At 48.4% G+C, this 15,704-nt stretch overlaps 1 protein-coding gene across 1 annotated transcript in view; it reads left to right on the plus strand.

Moving 5' to 3' along the window:
- The window catches only part of LOC134985603 (phospholipid scramblase 2-like), a 212,878-nt gene extending 202,095 nt beyond the window's left edge, over window positions 1-10,783 (plus strand). The window contains exons 5-7 of the mRNA XM_063950419.1: window positions 5,268-5,417; window positions 8,340-8,501; window positions 9,092-10,783. Of these exons, the coding sequence (XP_063806489.1) occupies window positions 5,268-5,417; window positions 8,340-8,501; window positions 9,092-9,181 (402 nt within the window). The 3' untranslated portion in view covers window positions 9,182-10,783. The remainder of the gene's footprint in view (window positions 1-5,267; window positions 5,418-8,339; window positions 8,502-9,091) is intronic.
- Window positions 10,784-15,704: the final 4,921 nt, after the last annotated feature.

Genomic DNA, 15,704 nt, shown 5'->3' on the forward strand with positions numbered 1-15,704 from the left:
ACAGTGACAGAACACGGGGAGGTGACACAGTGACAGAACACGGGGAGGTGACACAGTGACAGAACACGGAGAGGTGACACAGTGACAGAACACGGGTGTGTGTGACAGTGATAGAACACGCGGAGGTGACACAGTGACAGAACACGGGGAGGTGACACAGTGACAGAACACGGGGGGTGTGACACAGTGACAGAACACGGGGGGTGTGACACAGTGACAGAACACGGGGGTGTGTGACAGTGACAGAACACGGGGAGGTGACACAGTGACAGAACACGGGGAGGTGACATAGTGACAGAACACGGAGAGGTGACACAGTGACAGAACATGGGGGGGGTGACACAGTGACAGAACACAGGGAGGTGACACAGTGACAGAACACGGCGGTGTGACACAGTGACAGAACACAGGGAGGTGACACAGTGACAGAACACGGGTGTGTGTGACAGTGATAGAACACGGGGAGGTGGCACAGTGACAGAACATGGGGGGGGGGGTGACAGTGACAGAACACGGGTGTGTGTGACAGTGACAGAACACAGGGAGGTGACACAGTGACAGAACACGGGGAGGTGACACAGTGACAGAACACGGGGGGTGTGACACAGTGACAGAACACGGGGGGTGTGACACAGTGACAGAACACGGGGGTGTGTGACAGTGACAGAACACGGGGAGGTGACACAGTGACAGAACATGGGGGGGGGTGACAGTGACAGAACACGGGGGGGTGTGACAGTGACAGAACACAGGGAGGTGACACAGTGACAGAACACAGGGAGGTGACACAGTGACAGAACACGGGGGTGTGACACTGTGACAGAACACAGGGAGGTGACACAGTGACAGAACACGGGGGTGTGACACAGTGACAGAACACAGGGAGGTCACACAGTGACAGAACACGGGGAGGTGACAGTGACAGAACACGGGGGTGTGTGACAGTGACAGAACACAGGGAGGTGACACAGTGACAGAACACGGGGAGGTGACAGTGACAGAACACGGGTGTGTGTGACAGTGACAGAACACGGGGAGGTGAAACAGTGACAGAACACGGGGGGGGTGACACAGTGACAGAACACGGGGGTGTGACACAGTGACAGAACACGGGGGTGTGTGACAGTGACAGAATACGGGGAGGTGACACAGTGACAGAACACGGTGGGGGTGACAGTGACAGAACACGGGGGGGGGTGACATGGTGACAGAACATGGTGGGGTTGACAGCGACAGAACACGGGGAGGTGACACAGTGACAGAACACGGGGGGGGTGACACAGTGACAGAACACGGGGGGGGTGACACAGTGACAGAACACGGGGAGGTGACACAGTGACAGAACACGGGGGGGGTGACACAGTGACAGAACACGGGGGGGTGACACAGTGACAGAACACGGGGAGGTGACACAGTGACAGAACACGGGGAGGTGACACAGTGACAGAACACGGGGGGGTGACACAGTGACAGAACACGGGGAGGTGACACAGTGACAGAACACGGGGGGGGTGACACAGTGACAGAACACGGGGGGGTGACACAGTGACAGAACACGGGGGGGGTGACACAGTGACAGAACACGGGGGGGTGACACAGTGACAGAACACGGGGGGTGTGATACAGTGACAGAACACGGGGGGGGGTGATACAGTGACAGAACAGAGGGGGGGAGGTGACACAGTGACAGAACACGGGGGGGGTGATACAGTGACAGAACACGGGGGGGGGGGGGGGTGACACAGTGACAGAACACGGGGGGTGACATGGTGATAGAACACGGGGGGGGGTGACACAGTGACAGAACACGTGGTTGACATGGTGACAGAACACGGGAGGGGTTGGTACAGTGAGAGCTAAAGATCTCTCCCCCAAACCTAAAAACAGTCTGCCGCCACTGCCCGCACACACAAATATGTGCACACTATCACACACACACAAATATACACACACACACACACACACACACACACACACACACACACACACACACACACACACACTTTCTCTCACTTTTCCCAATAACTTACTGATCTGGCTGGCAGTGGCAGGAAGGATGGATCTGTAGCAGTCTGGCTCTTGTCCCGTGTAGCCCCGCCCCCCTGAGGTCCCGTGTAGCCCCGCCCCCTCATCGACACTAAGTCCCGCCCCCTTCTCGGCTGAACACAGCCGTTGTCACTGGGGACTCTGGAGGAGGCTGCTACAACGCAGCAGCAGGGGAGAGAGGCACCGCTGGCAGCTTGGAGGTACTGCAGTGCAGAGCAATGACAAGCAGCTCAGCCGGTCGGGCCGCTTGTCATTGCTCGCTGGTGGGAGGCAGTGGGCCGGGCAGGATCGGTTTGCGGGCCGCATCCGGCCCGTGGGCCGTATTTTGCCCACCCCTACCTGAAGACCTGAACTGAGCTTAATGCGTGGAGCCCTCCCTCAATCTTCATCCTTTACCCCTGCATCCCTTATTCGGAGGCTTACCATCCAATCTCTTTGAAATGTGCTACTCATGAAATACACGGGTTCTGAGGCTGATTAACCTTTGTAATTCATGAGTATCTCAGTTTAAAGGGTAAGTATGGTAAGCTTTTGATGAAGCCCAGATGCTCTTTAGTAAGCCGTTCTACTACACACCTACAGTGTATCTCGAAAGTATTCACAGCGCTTCACTTTTCCCACATGTTGCTACAGCCTTATTCCAAAATGGAATAAATTAATGTTTTCCCTCAAAATTCTACAAACAACACCCCATAATGACAACGTGAAATTTTTTTTTGTGATTTCTGCAAATTTATGAAAAATAAAAAAACTAAGAAATCACATGTACGTAAGTATTCACAGCCTTTGCCATGAAGCTCAGAATTGAGCTCAGGTGCATCCTGTTTCCACTGATCATCCTTGAGATGTTCCTACAGTTTAATTGTAGTCCACCTGTGGTAAATTCAGTTGATTGGACATGATTTGGAAAGGCACACACCTGTCTATATAAGGTCCCACACTTGACAGTGCATGTCTGAGCACAAACCAAGCATGAAGTCATAGGAATTGTCTGTAGACCTCAGAGACAGGATTGTCTCGAAGCACAAATCTGGGGAAGGGTACAGAAAAATATCTGCTGCTTTGAAGGTCCCAATGAGCACAGTGGCCTCCATCATCTGTAAATTGAAGAAGTTCGGAACCACCAGGACTCTTCCTAGAGCTAGCCGGCCATCTAAACTGAGCGATTGGGGAGAAAGGCCCTAGTCAGGGAGGTGACCAAGAACTCAGAGCTACAGCATTCCTCTGTGGAGAGAGGAGAACCTTCCAGAAGGACAACCATCTCTGCAGCAATCCACCAATCAGGCCTGTATGGTAAAGTGTCCAGACGGAAGCTATTCCTTAGTAAAAAGCACATAGCAGCCCACCTGGAGTTTGCCAAAATGCACCTGAAGGACTCAGACCATGAAAAACAAAATTCTCTGGTCTGATGAGACAAAGATTGAACTCTTTGGCGTGAATCTCAGGCGTCATGTTTGGAGGAAAACAGGCACCGCTCATCACCAGGCCAATACCATCCCTACAGTGAAGCATGGTGGTGGCAGCATCATGCTGTGGGGACGTTTTTCAGCGGCAGGAACTGGGAGACTAGTCATAGAGGGAAAGATGAATGCAGCAATGTAGAGAGACATCCTGGGTGAAATTCTGCTCCAGAGCGCTCTTGACCTCAGGCTGGGGAGACGGTTCATCTTTCAGCAGGACAACAACCCCAAGCACACAGCCAAGATATCAAAGGAGTGGCTTCAGGACAACTCTGAATGTCCTTGAGTGGCCCAGCCAGAGCCCAGACTTAAATCCGATTGAACATCTCTGGAGAGATCTGAAAATGGCTGTGCGCCGACGCTTCCCATCCAACCTGATGGAGCTTGAGAGGTACTGCAAAGAGGAATGGGCGAAACTGCCCAAAGATAGGTGTGCCAAGCTTGTGGCATCATATTCAAAAAGACTTGAGGCTGTAATTGCTGCCAAAGGTGCATCAGCAAAGTATTGAGCAAAGGCTGTGAATACTTATGTACATGTGATTTCTTAGTTTTTTATTTTTAATACATTTGTAAAAATCTCAAACACTTTATTCACGTTGTCATTATGGGGTATTGTGAGTAAAATTTTGAGGGGGAAAATAATTTATTCCATTTTGGAATAAGGCTGTAACAACAAAATATGGAAAATGTGTAGCGCTATGAATACTTTCCAGATGCACTGTATAGGGTGGTTTTATATACACACAGAAACCTGGGACAAATACCTGCTCTCAGTCACCATTCCGGTTCTGTTTGGACCAGTGTGGGATAAGAAACTGGTATGAATTGGTGCCTTCAGTGTACACAATGTTCATATGCAATAAACAGTTATGTACAGAACCTTCCTGTTTTGTCCTTGGTTTCCTTCAACCCGAGGGGAATTCAGTGATATGACATTGGGTAGCCTTTAGCTTTTACCTACATACACAATTATTAATATGTCAATGAAACAGGTAACATGAGCCGCACAGGTGTACAAGTTCAACGAGAACACAGAGAAATACGCTAGATTAAAGATATTAAATCCGAAAAATGTTTCCAAAGCTTTTAGTTAAAATATTACAAATTACAGAGACACAGATTATATTGCAATCATTTCAGAAAATAAAAATAAAAGGAATAGTTTGCAGTTACTCCAGAACTTACTATAAATAATTTAGGAATTTCTGTTGTGGAGGTTTGAGAAATATAAGAGGTATGGAAGTGTGCACACATGATCCAGCCAAACACACATATTTATCTCCCCAGTTCTGCTTCGTGACCCCCACCTCTTGAATTTACTCATTCAATGCCAAAGTTAAACGATTGAGGTATTGGTGTAAAAGCCCCTTTCTCTGCCGAGCCGGCATGGCTATTTCATTATCTAGTTGTGGTGTGTTTGACCTGTAACTGGGCAAATTTATTCGATGGGATGTAATGGAGTCAAGAATCAAGACACATGTTTACAATCAGCGGCCATTCACCTGATGTTGGGAGAACAGGCCGATGATTGTATAGGTGTGAATTGATTTAAATTGCCATCACATTTAAACGCTAGTAACAGCACCCCATCTCGCACCCTTTGCCCGGCCAGCCGAATGCACGATTTGCCTATGGGATAGCGAACACTCACCGGTCAGGTGAAATGCAAAGACAGGTAAAGGCAGTAAATATAGGACGTCTCATACATTGTCACTGGCCGCTGTGTGTGGCAACCTCTAGTGACCAGTCATTGTGTATCAGCTGCAGGTCTCCGACTCCTCAGGGATTCTCCTCGGCTACATAGAGCAAAAGTGGACGAATTTTACCATCATGGACTCATTGCACCAAGTCTGTCTCACAGTAAAAAGTCCAGGATGGGGGCAAGGTTTTATGTCTGACGTCAAATATCAGGTAGGTGCTCCTGCCGCCATCACTGTATGGCCACTTGATATAAATCTTTGTGAGTCCATATTCTCATAGAAACACCAAACACAATTTCCAAATGTGTCAGGTTTTATGTTATTTCCAGAGTAACTCAGTCATTATGCGATTGTACACTGACCTATTTATAAAGTGCCTGTTATCATCAAAGAGATTGTAACTCACTTGTATCACAGAAACCTCCAGTAAATGTGTGACCTGGCGGGAGGTGATATCTGCCAATGTTGAGCCTATGGGCGGCTTGACCCCTAAATTCATAGACACCACCCACCTGAGCGGCAGAAACGCCCAGTCATTAATAAATACTGTAACTTCTGCATTAAAATGAGCCACTGTGCAAAATGCCGCAGATCCAGATAAGCAATGATTGCCACATGCAACACGAGGGAATGGCAGTATCGGAACCGGCCAACGAAATATACTGCGAGACTGCAGATCTGGTCACTGAAGAGAGAGAATATTTACTTCAGACACAACAGAAACAGACTGAAAATACAAACTGACCTGGTGGCATTTGGAGGTCAAATCATCAAAACCATGACACGGCCATATTGGATTATAGTGTGCGCCATTACTGTGATGTCAGACCACTACATTACACTGGGCTTGGTACACCTGAGAGCGAAAGTCCATATGGTATAGCAAGAAACTCCACATGACGAGGCTTGGTGTAATGACACAGCGGGTCTCAGTCATGCAGACCATGCACCACAACAAAGCAATTGTGGCCTCGAGACTCATTGAGAATGGTCCAACAAGATATTGCTGACATCCCTAGGGCAAAAATCTTCAGCACCCTGGATGCTAAATGCAGATTTTGGCAGATCCCTCTGGACAAAGAGTTATTACTGTTCACTGCATTTATGACCCACTGGATACTATGCTTTCTTACGTATGCCTTATGGCCTGACCACCTGGTGCAGGAAAGGTTACGTGCCATTCATTTTAGGCTCAACCCAGATGAATGCAGGTTCCAGCTGTTGGAAGTTACAGACATCGGTCACCACTTAACTGATCAAGGGGTCAAGCCAGACCCCGAAAAAAAATGGTGGTAATTCAGCAAATGCTGTTCCCTTGAAGACAAACTTGGCCTTCAACACATCCTGGGAATGACATACTACCTTTCTTCTCGACTACAGTGAGACAACCGCGCCACTAAGACACCTTCTATATCAAGATACGGAATAGTTCTGGTAGGAACAGTAGCAAACTTAAAGCACCTGCTCACAAGCCCTCCAGTACTTCAGTACTTTAATGTGTACTTACCGGTGGTGATCTCTGCAGATGCCTCTCACCATTGTCTGGGTACAGTATGCCTCCAAAAGAACAGGCCCATTGCCTCTACTCCAGGAGACTGACCAAGGCTGAATCACGTTATGCACAGAATGAAAAAGAACTGTTAGTTTTTGCCCGTGACAAGTTCCATAACTATCTATGGGTGTCCCGTCACTGTTGAGACCACTCATCACCATTTTGAGGACGCCTCTGCAAAAGGTTTCTGCCCACATACAAAGAATTATTCTCAAGTTACAAAGATATCAGCAGCGATAGCACTTAAATGGTAATGCATCAGAAGGTGTCAAGCCTCCTGCATGCATTACTGATCAGAGCTGCGTTTTTGAATGCACTACTGGATCATCTCCAACACCATCGACTGATTGCATGACCCACTAGCTTGCACAAGCCAGCTGCCGCAGATACAACAAAGAGGCCAGGAAATCTCCATCCAGGAAATTCAATGGGCTAGCAGGAAGAACTGTCCTCTAAGCCAAACACTTGTTGGAAAAATGCACACGTGATACACTGATATCTTTGCAGCATTGCTAAATTTAAGATAAAATAGCTAACCATGGGATACTGGAGTTTACCACCACTTGCCCAGTGGTTATTGTCGTGCCGCATGGGGACTTTCACTCCGATCACAAAGCGACAGCTGCAAGAGCATGCACATACAGGAGTCTAGACAGTACTTACCTCAAGGCTGCTTGCTAACTAAAAAAGTTATGACCAATCAGCACATCATCTTCACCGTCTTGTTCCAGGTCAAGCTGTCCAAATGCAAATTCCTTGTGGATATGACAGACCTGCTATTGTCCTCAGAGAAGCTGCTTGTTACAATGGTTATGTGATACCAGGTGAGGGAGCCACCAATGACGTAACTGCCACCACCTGCTGAGTGTCTGACACATGGTTGACCCAAAACTCATTCACACCTCATTGGAGTCAAGATCTGAAGGGCCCAAGACCATACCTTCAGATTCAAGACCATCACTTGACTTGCATGAATGCTCAGGTGTGCTTGTTGGAACTCATTAACCCAGGACACTTCCCATCGTCACAAGGCCTTGTCGGGTATCCAAGCCTAACCCTAAATTCCAGGACTATGTAACTTAGTGGTAATTATTCCATGACTCTCTCTGTCTCTTTTCTCTCTCTCCCACCAATCTGGTGCCCCTTCTTACTCCTCTACCTCTTTAAGAATTATCTGTAATATATATCTTAAAGGAAAGGATATAAATGTACTGTATGACCTACCAGGACGTGGTATTGAAGTGATGTCTTCTGCCGTCTATACTGGGAGGAACCTGTTTCCTGAAGTCAGTCCAGTTATGTTTGTGATGTTGAGTAAACACGCTGTGTCTCACTACTGAAGTTGTTTCTCCAGTCCTCCTGCACCCACAGCTTCAACTACTTTCAAAAACAAATCGTAAACCGTATGTGTAACTTTTATGAACCTGAAGCCCATTCTATACGACTTTATCTCTGCTGTTCAATCTTCTGCTGATCAGAGATATTTTGCTGTTTTCCATCTCATTCCTGGCAGAGAATGTGGAGCCCGATTGGGGCAAAACTCTCTGGGATGATTATTGTATCTCTTCTCTGTACTCACAGGTGATGTCAGCTGATAAATCGGTCTCAGTGGGATTAATTACACGCGTGTGGCGGGGATTCAGGAAGGAAGTATTGAGCTCCACCAATAACTACGTTGTCCAATTCCCGGAGGACCTGGACATCACTATGAAAGCCATGCTACTGGCCTGCACCATATTCATTGTGAGTAACAATAACCTGTGACAGCACTCATGACACAAACATCGGCTGGGTTCATCATTTGTTGTAAAGGAGTCAATGGGGTAAATGTACTAAGGTGCTGATAGCAACCAATCAGATGGTACTTAACATTTATCTAGCTGCTTCTAGAGTAAAATAGATACAATCTGATTGGTTGCTACGGGCAACATCACCAGTTCTAAAAAAACCTCCCACCTTAGTAAATTTACCCATAAGGGTCCACTTGTCTAAGAGCCCACTTGTCTGAGGATCCACTTGCCTAAAAGTCTACCTGCTACAATATCCACTAAAATGTGACTCATTCTCTCTCCTCCCAATAACTCGGATATAATTCCTCTGGGATAGAAGGAGACAGAGGACTCTGGGATTTTTCAGACCAGTGACATCTCCATGTTGATAGTTTGTCTCCTGCATACACAATCATGCAGCCAATGAGATCACACTGGAAATGAGTGACATCACAAGCATTATTGGTTCCCAGTGAACTGATTGGCTCCCTATTCTCAAATCCTTTTTGGATATGCTAATGTAGAAAATGTTAATTTCTGATTATGTTTTTGTTCCTATTCCAGGATCTCCTTTATCACGAGGAGAAAAGACGAGAATCAGCTGCGGCATCCAATGCAGCAGCAACCACTGCGGCAACCACTATGGCCCTCTGACTCATGATGAGGAAGATCGTAAACATTCTCTCCAACTACTGACCTTATGCTTCCAAACACCTTGAGCGTATTGTCTACAATGGCCGTACTGCCTTTCTTTCCTCACACTCACTGCTTGACCCATTTCAGTCTGGTTTCCGTCCTCTCCACTCCACTGAAACTGCCCGTACGGAAGTCTGCAATGACCTCCTATCTGCTAAATCCAGAAATCCAGGGGCTACTGCTCTCTGCTTATTCTCCTTGACCTCTCAGCTGCTTTTGACATTTGTGGACCACCCTCTCCTTCTGCAAATCCTTCGTTCCATTGGTCTGAGTGATACTGCCCTCTCCTGGCTGTCCTCCTAAACCTCTCTGAATGCCCATTCTCTGGCTCCTCTCATGACTCCACCTCTCCCGTACTTCTTCTATCAGTAGCTGTCCCCCAAAGGTTCTGTTCTTGGTCCTCTTCTTTTCTCTCTCTATATGTCCTCACTAGGTAAGCTCACTAGCTCTTTTGACTTCCAATGCCATCTCTATGCTGATGACACTCAAATCTACCATTCCTCTCCAGACCTCTCCCCGGCTTTCCTCACATGTATCTCCAGCTATCTCTCTGCTATCTCTTCATGGATGATGAACTTAACATGTCTAAGACTTGAGCTGATCATCTCCCCCCCCCCCTCCCCCAGCATAACCTTACTTCCCACCGTGTTACTATATATTGATGGTGTTACTACTGTATCTCCTCTAGCCCCCAAGTGCGCTGTCTTGGAGTAATCCTTGACTCCTCCCTCTCCTTCACACCACACATTCAGCACCTCTCACAAACCTGCCGTTTCCATCTCAAATATATTACCAGGATCAGACCCTTTCTGACCCAGGATGCTACTAAGACCATTATCCACTCACTGGTCATCTCCAGACTGGATAACTGTAATCTCCTCTTAACTGGCCTCCCTGACAAATACCTCTCCCCACTCCAATCTATCCTCAATGCTGCTGTCCGGCTCATCTTCCTCTCCAAACGCACTACGTTCACCTCTCCTCTCCTACAAGCCCTGCACTGGTTCCCCTTCCCTTTCAGAATCCAATTCAAGCTTCTCACACTCACTTACAAAGCCCTCACCCACTCCTCTCCCATCTACATCTCTGACCTTATCTCCCTTTATACTCCCACCCGTCCTCTTCGCTCTGCTAATGCACGCCGACTCTCCTGCCTACGGATTACTTCCTCCCACTCCTACCTACAATATTGCCCATGCTGCTCCCCACCTCTTAATTCTCTACCTCTCCCCCTCAGCCGTCGTTCATCCTAACCCTCTGTTACATGCTCACTGTCTACCCCATCCGTGACACCCCTGTTTTTCTCCTCCCCACCCGCTTCAGAATGTAAGCTCTCAGAGCAGGGCCCTCTCCTCTCCTGTGCTTTTCCCTCTCTTAGACAATTTTCTACTCCATGCTCACTACAACGGCACATGGCCCTCGGTTTCTGCCACCCTGATGATTATGTCAGTGTCCTGTCCCCTGATGCAGCAGTGTGTGTATACCATATACTTGTCCTACATTGTCTTGTACTGTAAGTCGCTGTTGTATTGTTTGGCTCATGTGTTTATGTACTTTGTTGGGCGCTGCAGATCCCTTGTGGCGCCATATAAATAAACAATGGTAATAATAATGTGCAGTGCAGAATGTATGTTACGTGTATATGGAATTCTGTCCCTCTTTGGACCTCAGTGTAACACATTATAGTACATACACCCATCCCAACCCAGACCACAGACAATAGCATGAGACAGAAGTGCTGGGGAACATTGTATGAGGTGCCCCCTGTCTCAGTGCTTACCTGAGGGTGGAGTTATTAACATGAGAGGAGGAGCTTCCAGCAGTATGGGGCGGTCCAAGGTAGCCTCAGGTGCTGAGCACTACAATTCCCAGCATGCCCAAATCTCAAAGCCCAACCATAATCAGGGCCATTGTCAGTACAAGGGTAAGAGAAGGAATACAGTGGGAGGGCAGCCGATAAAGGAGATGAGACAATTGTCGGGCCAGCTCCCTTACCCTGAGGAGCCACGGAGAAACAGAAACGCGGCAGCAAAGCTTATGAGCCTGCTGGAGCACAGACAGGGGGAGATGAATCAAGTCATGGATAAAGATGAAGAAACCGGTCAGTGTCTGACTGCCTTGTGAGACTGTGCTGACTAATGGACAGTTATAAGCTGATTGCTTGCTGTGGGCAACTCTCCACTTTATCTCTCTTCTCTCAAGGCTTGATACATCTCCCCCACAGTATGCTTAATTCCCTAGAGCCTGGCAGAAGAGCAGAGGGTTTTCTCTGAGCCAGAGCTTCCCTTCCCACACAGACAGCTGCACGCTGACAGACCAAGCTGTCCGCTTACTTACCAAAGCTGCCAGTCTATCAGGCGGAGCTTCCGGATTGTTAGAGCCAGCCGCCAGTGTACCAGAGGGAAGTCTGCCGCAGCCGACCCCTGCAGAAGCTGAGAGGAGCAGAGATTGTGAGAAATCTGTTCGCAACTCACTCGCCATCAAATGATTTTGCAGTGTGTGCAGTGTGTGCGCAGCCCAGGCCTTACTCCTACAGTGCGATACACACAGGCTGATCGGGGCCGGAGCTGACGTCACACACCCGCCCTGACAACGCTTGGGAACGCCTCCATTTTCCCTGACACTCCCAGAAAACGGGCAGTTACCACACACAAACAGCCTCTTCTTGTCAATCACCTTGCGATCACCGGCGCATTCGGATTCGTCACACGGCACCGATCCCCGTAGCAGCGGCCCGTCATGCCTGTGCATTGCGGTATATACGCATGCGCAGTTTTGATCTCATCACACACCAGGGCTAGATTAAGCCTTGGGGGTGCCCGGGCACTTTAGACGGGGTGCCCCGGTAGAAGGGGGGGGGGGCTATATCTATGATTGTGCATACCTCCCAACATGACCCATTCCAGGAGGGACAAGATGCTTTCTACCTGGACTTCCCTATCGTAGTAGATTGTAGTCACCTGTGTTAAACTATTTCATTGATAAGAAAGGTGTTTCAACACAGGTGATTGCAATCAGAACTTAAGAGGGAAGCCCAGGTAGAGAGAATGTTGCCCTTCCTGGAATGGGTCATGTTGGGAGGTATGGATTGTGTATATTACATTTAGCCCAATGGTGTATATTACATTTAGACTAATAGTTTAATGCCTGGGTACTGTTTATAGCTCCACGTAAATGAGAGACAGCTATTGTATAGAGTTTTCTTGGTGTGGAAGAAAGACAACTTAACCTTAAAATACACTTAGAAACATAATATCTATAATCTATCTTGTCACATGCAAGATTAGCAGTAGCCTCTGTACTACTTACACACTGGGACAGGACTCAGGAGGACTCTATGTGTATTTTAAGGTTAAGTTGTGTGTGTGTGTGTGTGTGTGTGTGTGTGTGTGTGTGTGTGTGTGTGTGTGTGTGTGTCTAACTCTCTAGACCCTCATTAGATAACAGGTTACACAGGGATGCCACCCTGTGTTACTTACAGCTCTCTCCACCCTCCTATCTCTCCTCTGGTCAGAAAGCTCTGTCGGTAGCTCATGAAACATGATATTCCTGTGTGTCTGCCTGAATTGCATACTGTCGTGCTGACATTCTGGCTGCTGGTTCTGCTGCTACATAAGAGGAAGAGTTAGTGATGTCAGTGAGTTCTGGCTGGAGGGCCCCCTGACAGAGGGGGGCTCCAGGGTACAGTATGCAGTGCAGGCAGAGACACAGGTATACCATGTTTCAAGAGCTACCAACAGAGCTTTCTGACCAGAGGAGAGAGTTGTAAATGACCCAGGTATCCCAGCTTCTCCTCCTCCCCGCTTGGGTGTCTGAGTCCTGTGTTAACTGTTATGCAACTTAACCATTTGGGTCTAGAGATAGAGACACACACAGAGTCCTCCTGAGTCCTGTCCCAGTGTGTAAGTAGTACAGAGGCTGCTGTTATTTTTGCATGTGACAAGATAAATGATTTTATTTTTCTATATGTATTTTAAGGTTAAGTTGTCTTTGTTCCACTACAAGAAAAGTTGATAAAATAGTTGTCTTTCAATTAGGTGGAGCTATAAACAGTACCCAGACATTATTACACTATTAGTTTAAAACTAATATACAGCATTGGTTTATATTTACTATACACAATCCATACCTCCCAACATGACCCATTCCAGGAGGGACAGAATGCTCTCTACCTGGACTTCCTTCTTAATGTATGATTGTAATCACCTGTGGTGAAACCCCATTCTTATCCATTACATAGTTCTACACAGGTGACGCCAATCATATAGTAAGAGGGAAGTCCAGGTAGAGAGGATTTGGTCCCTCCTGGAATGGGTCATATTGGGAGGTATGCACAATCTAATATACACCCCCACCTTTCACATGGGCCCCCTGTCTTAAGTGCCCCAGGCACCCCTAAGGCTTAATCCGGCTCTATATGGTGGGGTCCCACCATGTGCAAGGAAGCAAATTCTGGATCCTTCTGTTGGGGGAAGAAAGGACCAGTGTGTGTTCCGGACTCGGACGGGCCCGGTCTGTGGTGACGGCATAATGGAGGCTGCATCCAAATCTTGTCTCTTTCTGTTTTCTTCCAAAGGAAAGCAGCTCTCACAGGTGTGCACTCTAGGTGTGTCACATTAGGAAGGCGGCTCCCACAGGTGTGCACTCTAGGTGTGTCACATTAGGAAGGCGGCTCTCACAGGTGTGCACTCTAGGTGTGTCACATTAGGAAGGCGGCTCTCACAGGTGTGCACTCTAGGTGTGTCACATTAGGAAGGCGGCTCTCACAGGTGTGCACTCTAGGTGTGTCACATTAGGAAGGCGGCTCTCACAGGTGTGCACTCTAGGTGTGTCACATTAGGAAGGCGGCTCTCACAGGTGTGCACTCTAGGTGTGTCACATTAGGAAGGCAGCTCTCACAGGTGTGCACTCTAGGTGTGTCACATTAGATCTCACATGTGTGCACTCTAGGTGTGTCAGACTAGGAAGGCGGCTCTCACAGGTGTGCACTTTAGGTGTGTCACATTAGGAAGGTGGCTCTCACAGGTGTGCACTCTAGGTGTGTCACATTAGGAAGGCGGCTCTCACAGATGTGCACTCTAGGTGTGTCACATTAGGAAGGCGGCTCTCACAGGTGTGCACTCTAGGTGTGTCACATTAGGAAGGTGGCTCTCACAGGTGTGCACTCTAGGTGTGTCACATTAGGAAGGCGGCTCTCACAGGTGTGCACTTTAGGTGTGTCACATTAGGAAGGCGGCTCTCACAGGTGTGCACTCTAGGTGTGTCACATTAGGAAGGCGGCTCTCACAGGTGTGCACTCTAGGTGTGTCACATTAGGAAGGCGGCTCTCACAGGTGTGCACTCTAGGTGTGTCACATTAGGAAGGCGGCTCTCACAGGTGTGCACTCTAGGTGTGTCACATTAGGAAGGCGGCTCTCACAGGTGTGCACTCTAGGTGTGTCACATTAGGAAGGCGGCTCTCACAGGTGTGCACTCTAGGTGTGTCACATTAGGAAGGCGGCTCTCACAGGTGTGCACTCTAGGTGTGTCAGATTAGGAAGGCTGCTCTCACAGGTGTGCACTTTAGGTGTGTCACATTAGGAAGGCGGCTCTCACAGGTGTGCACTCTAGGTGTGTCACATTAGGAAAGCGGCTCTCACAGGTGTGCACTCTAGGTGTGTCACATTAGGAAGGCGGATCTCACAGGTGTGCACTCTAGGTGTGTCACATTAGGAAGGCGGCTCTCACAGGTGTGCACTCTAGGTGTGTCACATTAGGAAGGTGGCTCTCACAGGTGTGCACTCTAGGTGTGTCACATTAGGAAGGCGGCTCTCACAGGTGTGCACTTTAGGTGTGTCACATTAGGAAGGCGGCTCTCACAGGTGTGCACTCTAGGTGTGTCACATTAGGAAGGCGGCTCTCACAGGTGTGCACTCTAGGTGTGTCACATTAGGAAGGCGGCTCTCACAGGTGTGCACTCTAGGTGTGTCACATTAGGAAGGCGGCTCTCACAGGTGTGCACTCTAGGTGTGTCACATTAGGAAGGCGGCTCTCACAGGTGTGCACTCTAGGTGTGTCACATTAGGAAGGCGGCTCTCACAGGTGTGCACTCTAGGTGTGTCACATTAGGAAGGCGGCTCTCACAGGTGTGCACTCTAGGTGTGTCACATTAGGAAGGCGGCTCTCACAGGTGTGCACTCTAGGTGTGTCACATTAGGAAGGCGGCTCTCACAGGTGTGCACTCTAGGTGTGTCACATTAGAAAGGCGGCTCTCACAGGTGTGCACTCTAGGTGTGTCACATTAGGAAGGCGGCTCTCACAGGTGTGCACTCTAGGTGTGTCACATTAGGAAGGCGGATCTCACATGTGTGCACTCTAGGTGTGTCACATTAGGAAGGCGGATCTCAAAGGTGTGCACTCTAGGTGTGTCACATTAGGAAGGTGGATCTCACAGGTGTGCACTCTAGGTGTGTCACATTAGGAAGGCGGATCTCACATATGT

The sequence above is a fragment of the Pseudophryne corroboree genome (assembly GCF_028390025.1).
Source record: "Pseudophryne corroboree isolate aPseCor3 chromosome 6 unlocalized genomic scaffold, aPseCor3.hap2 SUPER_6_unloc_1, whole genome shotgun sequence".
Taxonomy (NCBI): Eukaryota; Metazoa; Chordata; class Amphibia; order Anura; family Myobatrachidae; genus Pseudophryne; species Pseudophryne corroboree.